The 13814-nt window shown below is 38.8% G+C and overlaps 1 protein-coding gene across 3 annotated transcripts in view; it reads left to right on the forward strand.

Moving 5' to 3' along the window:
- The window catches only part of LOC108274022 (myosin-16), a 46743-nt gene that overhangs the window by 18273 nt on the left and 14656 nt on the right, over positions 1–13814 (forward strand). For all 3 annotated transcript variants that reach the window (XM_017483794.3, XM_047159470.2, XM_017483795.3), the window contains exons 4-10: positions 1231–1317; positions 1608–1753; positions 2349–2439; positions 7274–7330; positions 11057–11143; positions 11246–11491; positions 12880–12997. In XM_017483794.3, coding sequence (XP_017339283.1) covers positions 1231–1317; positions 1608–1753; positions 2349–2439; positions 7274–7330; positions 11057–11143; positions 11246–11491; positions 12880–12997 — 832 coding nt within the window. The remainder of the gene's footprint in view (positions 1–1230; positions 1318–1607; positions 1754–2348; positions 2440–7273; positions 7331–11056; positions 11144–11245; positions 11492–12879; positions 12998–13814) is intronic.

Consider the following 13814-nt stretch of genomic DNA (forward strand, 5'->3'; position numbering starts at 1 on the left):
ACCATCAGCTAACCATTAAAACCATTACCATTATTGGTCCTTAATGGTATCCACTATACATAACATGCCACCTATAGAAGGCAACAAATTACCAGTAGAGACCCACAGGGACCATTACAGTTTCCTTTTTACATTCCTCATTACAGTTGCAATTCCCATTATAAGCATTAAAACCATTACAAATTCTATGTGGGTTTCTATTGTTGTTGTTTTTTTAGCAGGGTTAGCACCATTATCATGATATTAGTAAACATTGATAAACTTGTAGTATTTAGCACGGTAGCCGGCACCTTGCTCTCTGAGAGGATACAGAGACACATGAAAGAAAGCTCAGGTTTGATATATCAGAGTCAAGGTCACTCCAGGGGGGATGAAGACTATGCAAGTTGCTTCCCGGCTGCTGTACTGCTTGAATCGCACTTGTATAGAACACATGTTGAAGGCTGTTAAGATCTGAGATCACATCAAATTGGCAGAAGACCAACTTCTTTCAGTTTGCTAGGAAGGAATTTTAGAGGACACAGAGCTCACTGTGCCTTTAATGGAGAGAAACCCCAAAACATTTTGTCATGAATTAAAAACCATAGGGTGACAAGGAGCCTTAAGGTCCAGAGAATATTCCAAGCTTGTGTTTATCATTATTATAAATATGCTATGGCAGTTATTTGCTGAAAAACAAGAAAATGTTATAGAATAGAGAAACCGTCATGAACAAAGTATAGTCATGAACAATCTGTCTTTAGTCCTGTAATCACTTACTATATCTCAGAATCCCCCTACAGCAATTATCTTCGTTGAAGAATTGAGTGTATTGTACAGTAAAACACCAGATTGTGAACAGTAGCAGCTCCATGTGCCAGGTTATCACTGTCTGTAATTTAGGATCTGTGGCATTGGGGTTATTTTCTCACCCCATTGAGCGTGCATGTAAAGAGCCTTTACTGTTCAGCCAGAGAGATGGGTAATTGAGTCAAATGAAAATGATATCCAGGATGCAATTTAGTGTTTATTTGTTGGTCAGATGTTTTGAGTCTACTTGGAATTTGTGTTGAAGGATTGGATTTGATTAAGCTATCAAGCTGCAAACTTCCTCCGACAGACTCCACGGTTGAGGTAACGAACACATCCCAGCTGTGGATCAAAGATGGCAGCAAGTCAGATGAGAGTCACAGTTAATGTTTTAGTGCCTCATATGCTGCGCAGACCCCAAAATGTGTTTTACTTTCCCAGAAAGCCATTGAGGACCTACAGTTTGAGGAGGAGAAGGTGAACCTCTTGACTAAAGAGAAAGCGAAGTTACAGGTACACATCGAGGAGGTGAGTACCACAACATTTACGAGACCCTATCCACTTATCCCTAATCAGAATATATGTGTTACTTCTGTTGTTAGGTGTGTTGTTAGGATGTGATATACAGAGCATCATCTTGTGCTGATTGCAAATAATTCTTTAATCCTAAAGCAGATTTTTCAACTAAAATCAATGATTAATTTATATGAATTATTCAGTAACTACAATGCACTAATAATCTAGACCAATCAATGAGTTTTCTGGGAGTTTATAGAGTTAGATCTGGTTAAAACTACTCTCTGTGTGATGTGTGTCAGTTGGAGTACCAGCTGGAACAGGAGAGGAAGCAGCGCACTGAGCTGGAAAGGAGCAGGAGGAAGTTAGAGGGAGACAGTAAGAACACCATGGAAAACCTCAGCGAGCTGGGCAGGATGAGGGCCAACCTGGAGGAGCTCATCAAAAAGTGAGTTATTTAGAAGCTCCTTTTTGAGCTTTTCAGCACAATGTATCCGTCAGAGACAAATCGCTTCAGTAATCATTTGTCTAATGGTTTTAACTTAAAAAAGAATCCAATTCAGGAAGCTGAACGCCTTTCAAAAGCCATTGGAGTTTCCTAAAGTGAAGTCGAAAGGAGATCTTTGCGCATAAACAGATGGTAGATGTCGATGTCTCAGTTCTGTGGAAAAACAGATGTTGGATGCCTTGTGGCTGCTATAACATGATATCTGCTTGGAGTGCCGTTATCTCAGCTTTGATGAGTTAAAGGCCTTCAGGCCCTCTGAGCTGTTCAGGCTTGTTAGTATGCACTTACCATAGCAGACCCAAAGATAATCCCCAGAACAAAAAAAAGAACCTCCATTCTTTGCAGGATAACCCAGACTTGAGATTTTTCCCTGGTGTCAGTGGATGACATTTGACTTGATGTTTTAATAACCCTTCAACTGTGATATATGATGACGTTTCACAAAACCATATTACATCTGTCTGCTAATTTAGCTATGTCACATACCTCTCTCTCTCCTCTCTCATTCTCCTTCCCCTCCTCTGTGTCCTGTCAGGAGAGATGTAGAGATTAGTGACACCAGCAGCCGGCTGGAGGCCGAGGAGGCACTGAGTGCAGGGCTCCAGAAGAAGAATAAGGAGTTGCAGGTGAGGCCTGTGGGGGAGAAGGAGCATTCCTGTCTTTCAGCGCTCCTAAGGTCCCGAACTCTGATTTGTGAGCTTGTGCCTCTCGACGCTCCCCTCCTGTGCTTTGAGATGGCGAAAACATCCCTAAGAACGTGCAGTTTGTCCTGATAATGGTCTCTCTGATGTAAATCCCCCTTTAAAAAATGCCCCTTAAAAAATGAAAATAGTTACAGTATGGTAGGGTCTTTGGAAAATAGGCAGGTCAAAGATTTTCAAAAGGTAAATTATGTTTGAAGGATATAAAAAGTAGGGAAACACTGAAGGGAAATTCTTAGCTCAAAAAGGAAGTTCAATACATATTGGGCAATAAAAACCCCACACACTTTAAACAAGTTGCTGGATAAAAATAGTAAATTTGCTTGATTGTACAATTGGATAAATTATATTGATGTTCAGCATTTTGCCTTTAAAAAAAAAAATATATATATATATATATATATATGTTTCTGAATGGGGAGAACGGTGGCTTAGTGGTTAGCGTGCTTGCCTTGTACCTCGAGGTTGGGAATTCGAATCCCGCCTCCACCCTGTGTGTGCGGATTTTGCATGTTCTCCACATGCTTAAGGGGCTTGTACTCCATGTACTCCAGTTTCCTCCCCCTGGTTTCCTCCTCCAGGTTCAAAGACATGCATTGTAGACTGATTGGCATTTCCAAATCCCAGTGACGGTCATGGTGCATCACAGGAACACTGTCAGTGAGGTGGGAACACACCCTGGATGGGATGGCAGTCCATTACATGGCACCATGCACATACACATTCACACACTTAGTCATAGCCCACCGGGATCCCTGGATCTATGAGGCAGTCTATTTCTTTTTCCAATTCTCATTATGAGTAAAATAATTTGTATTGTGATATAGAGTACTTAAGACACTGTTGTATGAAAAATAGACAAATACCAAATGTTCGGCATTTTTAACTGAAGGTGTCATTTTGTCTCTTAGTATAACTTCTGGTACTCATTCTGTGTTCCATGCTTTGCATGAATTTGACACCTCCTCTGTCTTTGCAGTGTTATATAAAAGAGCAGGTCCATGGTTTCTTTTCGATTTTGATATTGTCATAGGGTGTTGCTTAAAAACAAATGAACACTGATCACAGATTAGGTGCTATTTGTTGAGGTATGATGTCACCATCAGTGTAAATATACTGAATTTATGGATGCCATAGCTAAAACCTTACAAAGTAAGTTGTTCAAATAAAATAGATTAGGAGGGGGTGGAAAATACATGAGTCACTGTTTTACATTACTATACTTAAGTATTATTTTGAAGTATTTTCACGTCACTAATTTGTGCTACATTTTACTCCTTACATTGTTATTTGTACCTTCAGAGTACTCATTACAAATGACAAAGGTCTCTTCTCATCCAACCAGTGATTGCGCTACATATCAACTGAATGTGCTGAGTTTAACATCAAATCATTTTAGTTTAACATAAAATCAATTTCATTAATGTAGAAAAACTATCAAGAATCCAAATGTCCATTTATCATCTGCTGGAACCATCTCATTCTACACCATGTAGTTAATTCTATAGATATCCGCATGCATCTGAATATAGATAAGCCACTTCACTGTAGTGTAGAACTTGAGGATGAGTGCCCCTGGCCCTACTTCAGTAAAATATTTCAATATGCTGGAGTAAGCTGATGCTCATTTAAAATAATGCATTTCTTTTGCCTCCCTAGAAGCACCCTTAACACCATCTAATTAGAAAACTATATCGAGGCAAGTTTAGCTAATTTGCTTACAATTACAGGCTGTTTTTAAGTTAGCCCATTTTCTTTGCTAATGCTAGGTGTGACTAGCATTGATTCCAGTAACTAACATAAATGGCTAGACAACAAGTAAAATTATAGCTAATGGTCATTATTGGTTATTTCCAGGACATTTTTACTTCTGAGTAATTCATTAGAAATCTATGTAGCATTAGTCATGCATATGAGCAGCAAGCTTACAGCGACTGTATGATATTTTCAGGCAAAAATGTGTACTTGCTTTTAAACAAAAATCATTTTTAGGTAAGAAATAAAAGTTACTTTTCACTTGAAAACATGACATTAACTTAACGTCATGATTGAAAAACTCTGACTTTTTGCTTTTTTTTATTTTTATTCTTGAGTACATTTAGAAGCTTAAACGCTTCAGTAGGTTTTTGACTACATACTTCCACTTTTAACAGAGTAAGATTTTGACCTATTATTTGTACATTCACTTAAGTATAATCTCTCAATCTGTGTTTAACTAAGTGTATTGTTTCAAGTATTTTGTTATATATATATATAATTACTTATTTCAGGTTATTTCTCAGATTATTTCATATTGCGTTTTACCACCTGTCCTTATGTCTGAACTGCACCAAAGGACCAGATAAAGACAGAGATCCAGAAAGTGACAACGTGTGCAGTACAATTCCTCTCTGATCAAGGAGCTTTTTTCCAAACCCTGAACATAGAGGCTCTTTGTGCATGTACAGTTGAAACGGGATCCGTGTGTCAGCGAAGGTAGACGTGTTTTCACTTAACGCCAGGGCATTATCTATTTTACACAATGCAGGCTTTATAGACAACTCTCCATTAATCACAGCTTAGGTGGACCTAGAAGGCACAAAAGCTAAGCTGGTTTGACAGAAGCCTCACCACCATATTATTTTAGTGGATCAACCAATCAGACCCGTTCAGGTGGAGCCTTTTTGTGGGCTGTACGTTAAACGTCCACTGGCGTTCTTTTTAAAACTCGGTTCATTTTTCAACACACAATGTTTACAGCTTGAATTTCAGTATCTAGGATGCCACTTGAGATATTGACGTCTTTGTTCAAAAATGTGTTGGAAAATATTAATCCCTGTCCAATTTCCTCTCATGTGGACTTGAAGAAAAAGCCTGTCATCAGCCAGTTAGATGAGCAAGAGTCCTGGTTCTGTGCAACACATGCAGAAATGTACTCCTGAGTACAAAGAAGGCATCCAGGGTAAAATGTACACTGCGTCAACAGGTTCAGATCAGAGTTTGGCCACTCTGCCAAAACTGTTTGTAAGCTTCTTGTAAGACTTCTTTCCCAGCTCAGTGTGGCGCATACAATTGCCTACACTCTTGAATGTCCCGTGGACACACATGCTATCAATTTATAGCCTATGATGAAGGTTAACCATAGAAATCTATAAGGAAGTATAATTATGTCGATTGAGACAATTGATTAATAACAGGGTTTATACCATCAGAGCAGAATTTCCAACTTACTAGTTGGAAATTACGTGGATGAAATCTGTGCAGAAGTTCTTCAGACCAGCAGTTTGTGCTCAGCAAGAAGCAACAGTTTTGCTAAGGAGTCTAAAGGGGGTGTGGAGTTTTCTTTCAGCATAGTGAATCAAGCCCCTGTGTGTGTGTGTGTGTGTGTGTGTGTGTGTGTGTCCGCATTCGTATGTGCTAGTCTGATTTGGTTTGACTGCTGCTTGGCCATGGCTGTGCTCTCTGCTGATGTTCTGCGCTGGCATGTGAGTTTCTGCCCATTCTATTCATGTGCTTTTTAACTGTTGAGTTAATTTTGTGTGACTTTGCTCAATCTCTGTGTTAGATCATGCACATTAATAGTGTGTCTTCGCGTAATCTTCCAGGGATTGGGGATTCAATCTAATCTGCCTTTTGAGTTGTACTGTTATAAGTGATTCATGCTTGATTGTTTGGATGCTTTGATTTTAGGTTTTTAGTTTGATCTGCACACATGCATTCTGTATGAATACGTGTGTGTATATAGGCATGCACATGCATGCTGGTTGCTGACTGTTTATCAGTATATATGTTATGAGACATCCTCCAGCTATATAGCTTGTCAGAGATACTTCCTCTGTAGATAGAAAAAGGAGATTGTGTACCACGAGACAAAGAAAGCTAATAATTTATACGCTTACTCACATCAGTTTTAATCATGGGGCAGGTTTTACATCTGATAATACCTCCCACATTGGACTGTTTCAGCATTGAGTTCAGGAACAGGATGTGAAGCTAAACTTTTGACAAGTTGCTAGATAAAATGGTGCATAGGGGCGAAAATCCAGTGCTGATCAAATGATTGTATGATTCTGGGACTTGTGTGATATTTTCACAAAAATTGCAGCAGGTCTCATGTTGTCTGGGTTTCTTTGTGGTTGCGCACTGTATGATTGCACTGATTAGCTACTGTACCTTAAAACTAGACACAATTAACATGGACGTAAAACCTGAAGTTTTCCCCCCTTAGAATAAAAGAAGGCAATGATAGTTTTAAATGTGAGATTTTTTTAATCATAAAGTTTTTCATCATCATCACACAGCAGAATTAATAGAAATACATTACTAATATAATACGATGACCTGTAAGAAGCAGGTCCTGACTTTAAGGCGTTCTACAGATAAAAACAGTGGGCAAACGAATTCCTGCACTAAATTGCACCCTGTGTTTAAAGCCACCGGTATGCAGGACTAAAAGCAGGACTAAAAGAGTACTTTACCGCAATACTGCTCTTTATATGGCAACCCCATTCAGTACACTTTAAAGGACAATACACTGCAATTGCATTGGCAATGCTGATAGACTAAACATTTATGCTGGGAACAGAGAGCAGTTTCCTTCCAGACCTTTATTCTAAACGTGAATAAGCTGAAGCAGATGGAGTACGTGCACACATTAGAACAGAGTGTGTCAGATTACATTGACTCATGGCACTGATTGATGGGCTTTTTTGATGGTGTGAAATCAAACATCGGCGTCTGACTAGATTGACTTCATCTGCTTCCGTTCTTCGATCTGCAGGTCCGCACTGAGGAACTGGAGGAAGAACTGGAGGCGGAGAGAGCCATGAGAATGAAGGTAGCTGCTTTAATTCTGCAATTAAAAAAATCCATACTTGTTGATTTACTGTATATATCACATCTAACTGTCTCCTTTAGCTCTTTATATTCTGTTGATAGTAGGGATTTTTTTTAGCATGCTCCTTTTAAGTTCTGCAGAAAATGTATGTTTTTGTTTAATGATTAAAAACTCTTGTTCAGATGGCCTGCAAGTGACTGATAGGGTGTTCTGGCATTTATAAAGAAAATACATGCAAGTACAAGAGTAAGTATTAAGTATTTAACTCTAAACCAACTGACAAAAGATGGCCTCTGCTGTCTAAAGCTCCTAATCCTACAGAGGACAGGTGTGGTAATCTACCATGAGTTTGGCCTGTGTTCGCATTTAGGGGTAGTGAGTGTGTGTTGGCATCCTGGTGAGGAGGGAGAGGGTGGAGAGTACTCCTGGGGTTTAGCGCAAATGATTTGCACCTGGAATAATAAAGCCAAAATGTTTTAAATCAGGACAGCACAACCTCATACACCAAAATCTCCCCAAGAGTTCTCTAAGTGACAATCAAGCCCTAGCCATGCTGGAGTTTAGCAACAGGAATGATGATGATTTATCTGCTTCATAATCAAATTATATACATATTTATTAATAAAATTATATATATATATATATATATATATATATATATATATATATATATATATATATATATATATATATATATATACACACACACACGCACACACACACACGCACAGTTGAGGTCATAAATTTGCATAATCTGCAAAATGTTAATATTTAAAAAATAAATAAGGTGGATCATAAAAATTGTTGTCTTTTTAGTACTGCCCTGCCCTATTACACATAACCGATGTTTACATATTGTCCCAGAGACACAATAATAACTGAATTTACACAAATAAACCAGTTTAAAAGTTTATATTACGCTTGATTCTTAATCCCGTGTGTCGTTACCTGGATGATCAACGACTGTGTTTATGTTTTGTGAGAGTTGTTCATGAGTCCCTTGTCTGTCCTGAGCAGTTAAACCGCCCCACTGTTCTTCAGAAAAATCCTCCAGGTCCTGCACATTCTTTACTTTTCCAGCATCTTCTACATGTTTGACTCCTTTCCACCAGCGACTATATGATTTTGAGATCCATCTTTTCACACCGAGGACGACTGAGGGACTCGTACACGGCTATTACAAAAGGTGCAAACGTTCACTGATGCTCAAGAAGGCACCACGATACATTAAGAGGCAGGGGGTGTAAACTTTTGACTTTGTTTAAAGATCTTACTTTTTTCATTTAGTACTGCCCTTCAGAAGCTTTTTATAATTTTTAGATTTACACTGTTTCTCACATAGTCGCAATTAACTTTTGATCTTTTTTTAGAGACCGTTTTACCGTTTTAAAGGTATCTTTACATTCCACTCATTCCACTCGTAATTCGATTTCAAACCTTCTCTTGATCATTTTCCTGCTAGTGCAAAACAAAAGGCATTATGTAAATCTGATGAAGAATGGTTTTAATCTACAGTGCTGTGTAAAAACAGTTTTTTTAGCTGTTTTTTTTTATGGTTTCTTACAATAGTGAGTCAGTAGGAAATAGCCAATGTTAGATTAAACCTTTTAAAACAATTATTTTCCAGAAATGCTACAGAAAGTACAAAATTAGACTCCAATAGAATGATATCTTGAATAAATAAAAAGTTTTCCAAAATTTCCCATTATGAGATTATTATAGAACAAATATACTGTAAGGCCATTGAGCCTAGACATATTCACTAATTTCAAGTTTAAAATGATGTTATCTTTCTACTTCTTTCTAGAAATAAACAGTTGAAACAGTTGAAAGCAAAATCAAGATGATTTTTCTTTTACATATAATTTTTTTATATATATGTTTCAGTTTTTGCTGCACTTTGTGGTAAAATGTTTGGTTTTTACTTACTTTCGAGAGCATTTCTTACATGTGCCTACACTTTTGCACAGTACTGTATAGAGAAAGCTGATAAAGAAATATTTTGGATGATGCAAGCAGGTCTGACATGCTGTCTGCCACACAGGCTTGATGACATGCCTCTGGGCTCCATCTCCACACTGGGTGGCATTCTTACTGGTGCACAGCTCTTCTATTCACTGAGCCTAAGCCAGAGTGGAGTGTGAAGATTCATGCACAGACATGTACACCTTTTATCTCTGTGTGCCTCCCTGTGCCTCCGCAGACCCCTTCTCACTCTCTTGCACATATCAGACACACACAGTCCCTCCATTGTTCTCATCTTTTTTTCTTTACTGATAGAATCATCAGAGTCCGACGCCATTAAAGTGCATAACCTGCAGAGAAATTTATTTTCAAGACAAAATACAAACCAATACCAATACATACTATACACATAGGCTTATGATGCTAAACACTTTCACTATGCACTTACTGGTTCTTTAATTTGGGTTAAAGTATATCATGGTCTTCTTGATCTGTTCTAGCTGAGGAATGAGAGATTGATTGACAGGTGAGTAAACTGAAGCTAGTGTTGACACATTGAAGCACTGGAAAAGTCTTCTGCCAGCGCCATTGACAGGGCAATGTGTGATCCTTTTAGAGGTCAAAGGCCATGTCGTGGATCTTGCCCAGGCTTGCAAAATGAAGCCTCTCCTGGGTGTCAAATGAAACTCACCCAAGCTGTTTTCACTTTATCACCATCAGTTTAAGAACCAAAAGGTCATGCAGGTCACAGACCAGCCACAATTCTTCTAGTTTATTGCCTCCTAAATATATCAGGAACGAGCAGTCCTATCAATCTCCTGTGACTGCTACAATAAACTAATAGCCATTATTCTCTGTTATCTGAGGGTCAAGTGGTCTAATACAGGTGGTTTGACCATTTTTTATTTTTCTATTCTTTTTTGAGTGATTACCTCTATGTATTGGCATTGCAAAACAGCTGAAAGTCTTTAAAGCAGCCCCAGAGCATCACCGAGCCACCACCATGCTTGACTGTGGACAGAGTGTTCTTTCTTCATTCTTCTTCCTCCAGACATACCGCTGATCCATTCTGCCGAAAAGTTCCAGTTTTGTTTCATCGCTCCACAGAACAGAATTCCAAAACTCTGTGGCTTATTTATATATATTTTTTCTTGTGCTTTTGGGTCAGTAGTGGTGTACATCTTGGAGTTCTAGCATGGAAACATTCTGCATTTAGTACGCACCTTACTGTGCTCACTGAAACCTCAGTGCCTGTTGCCACCAAGTCTTGCTGCAGGTCTTTTGCAATCACTCAATGGTTTTTCACAGCCTGCCTTCTCAGAAATCTGGTTGCAGGCGCTGATAGCTTCCTTTTTCTGCCCCGTCCAGGTATTTCATACATTTTCTGCCCCTAGCCAATTCAGGTATTTCATGTGTTCCAGCACAAGCACACCTGGTGCAACTAATGAAGCCCTTGATTAGTTGCATCAGGTGTGCTTGAGACAACACCTGTTTTGCATATTTTGTGTTGCTGTTGTGAGGGATTCTATTCAGGGGGTTGAATAATTTTGAGACTGGAGAAGTCATATTCATTATAAGTTGCATTTTCAGTTGAATTTGGGGAAACCATTTAAAGCATTCGTCGTGTTAACTATTTCAGTTGCTTTGTTAGATTCGTTCACTGCAAACAACTGAAAGTCTGTAAATTTTGACAATAAATCTGATTTGCAGTCATTTTGAAGCACACACTGTTGCTCACTGAGTGTATGTCCGAACTCTCAGGTAGAGAAGCAGCGTGCTGACCTGACCCGAGAACTGGATGATCTGACAGACCGGCTGGAGGAGGCAGGAGGTGTAACAGCCTCTCAGGTGCACTCATGGCTAATGCAATAATAGAGGCAATAAAATGTTTTTTGAATCAATACTTACTAACTTGCATGCTGTCCTTATCACTCACTTTATTTGCCGTAGATGGAGATGAATAAGAAGCGTGAGGTGGAGCTACAGAGACTGAGGCGTGAGCTGGAGGAGTCCTCGGCTCAGGCTGAAACGATGGCGGCGGCTCTGAGGAAGAGGCACGGAGATGCACTGGCTGAGCTGAGCGAGCAGTGTGAAGGCCTGCAGAGGACTCGTGCCAAACTGGAGAAGGAGAAACAGAACCTGCTGCTGGAGGTGGACGACCTGGCAGCTTCACTAGATACCATGCAAAAGGCCAAGGTCAGAAACCCAAAACACCTATAAAACAAGGATCTCATACTGCATCACGGTTTTTCTGGTCTGCAAATGCTCTAAAGCTAGTAGGATGGTAGAAATGGTAGCATGAGGATGAGGAGTAGCTCTGGTCAGCATGATACACTATAAGGAAGGGGAGTGGGAGGCCTGCATGTCAAAAAATGCGTAAAATAGATGCTCAAAGCCCTGTTCTAACATTAATAATACCAACAGCAATTAGTGATAGAACATTATTAAAATCTACATTTTACAAATCAAATTTTTCATTTGCACCATGCACCAAAAATGACGTGAGACCTATTTTATTTTATTAACATTATTATTCACCTTTTTGATGACTGCATATGCTTCAAGCGATGTTTACTGTCAATTAGTCAAAAATTTGTGACATTTCTGGACACCTCTGGAAAAAATGTGCGGTTTACATTAACATTCATTCTAAAAATTCATTCTTATGAACATCATGTCCATAATAGCAGGAATAGACATCACGGTCAACAATGTTTCAAGGACACTATATATTATTAACACTAGCATCCGATTTAATTTGAACACCTAAAGAAACCCCGATCTGTGTTTATTAAATAATAACCGTTCTTTTAACCTATCTCAAAAACACTTTTTGCCGGTTTAACTGCTGTTAAAAAGTTACTTTACACAACTGGATTAATCCATAATTATAAATGTCATGAAAAAGTCTGTTATTCTATAACAATGTATAGAATTAATCAATGCTTAGTAAAGTTATAACTGCTATGTTATATTTACATTATGTGCGAGGTTAGAGATTGCATTGTCCCATAATAACTTAATTATCTCATTCACACATGCCCTAAATAATCCACCCTGTTTATACTATATACTTTCTTGTTTTTCTCAATTTGTTATGTTCTTGTCTTTTGCCTGTTTGTGTTGTGAACGAGTAATGTAAAATTCAAGTCATGGATGGTTTATATTATATGAATAATTTGCAAATAATTATTTAATCACAACCGACCCCCCCCCCCCCCCCCCAAAAAAAAAATAAAATAAAAACCTAGCTCCTAGGGACATAGTTCTTTTATACCACCTAAGATCTCTTTCCATAACAATTCAAAGTCTATAACAAACTTTTTGTCTTAAAATCACTCATGTCTCTTCATGTTTTGTAGCATAATACTACTACAGTGTGAGCTGTTCTCTGTGACAGACGTGCTGTAGAGGTCAGCGTGGTGATGGCGGTTAGCAGGGTTCTCTGTATGATCTCAGCTTCGGCCTCTCATTAACTCAGTGTGCCATGAGCAGCTCAGGCAACCCCGGCAAGGCAGTGTGAGGGAATTCCACGTGTTCTGATCAAAGCTAACATTGAGCTTTATGATCATGTGTAATACCAGGTGTCCACTGACACGCAGCTGAAGAAACTGGAGGACTTGCTGTATGAAGCCAACTCGAGGAATGAAGACCTGCAGAAAGCTCTCAATGAAGTCACTGTGGCCAAGAACAGACTGATAGGTAGGAGATATAATGTAGGGCAAAACACATACAGTGAGGGAAATAAGTATTGAACGCATAAACATTATTTTCATTAAATATATTTCTATTAAGGCTATTCACATGAAATTTTCAACAGACATCAGTATTAACTCAAGACATCCGAAAATATAAAGAATTCACAACATTAAAGTCCATAAATGAAGTTATGTGTAATAAAGTGGAATGACACAGGAAAAAAGTACTGAACACACTAACTGAAATGTATTTAATACTTAGTGGAGAAGCCTTTGTTTGTAATGACAGCTTCAAGACGCTTCCTGTATAAAGAAATTAATTGGCCGCCGTATTCAGGTGTGATTTTGGCCCATTGTTCTAAACATATTGTCTTTAAATCTTGTTCAATTGGATTGAAGTCAGGTGATTGACTGGGCCAATCTAACAGCTTGATTTTTTTCGTCTGAAACCAACTGAGAGTTTCCTTTGCTGTATGCTTTGGATGGTTGTCCTGCTGGAAGATCCACCCACGTCTCATCTTCATCATCCTGGTGGACGGCAGCAGATTCTTCTCAAGAATCTCCCGGTAAAGGGCTCCATTCATCGTTCCTTCAATTATATGAAGTCTGCCAGTACCATGCGATGAAGAACAGCCCCACACCATGATGCTTCACCTCCAAACTTCACTGTTGGTGTAGTGTTTTCAGGGTGATGTGCAGTGCCATTTCTTCTCCAAACATGGTGTGCAGGATGACATTCAAAAAGTTCAATTTTGCCCTCATCTGACCAGATTACATTTCCCCAGTATTTCATAGGCTTGTCCACATGAGTTGTAGCAAAC

This window comes from Ictalurus punctatus, chromosome 13 (genome assembly GCF_001660625.3).
Source record: "Ictalurus punctatus breed USDA103 chromosome 13, Coco_2.0, whole genome shotgun sequence".
Classification (NCBI taxonomy): Eukaryota; Metazoa; Chordata; class Actinopteri; order Siluriformes; family Ictaluridae; genus Ictalurus; species Ictalurus punctatus.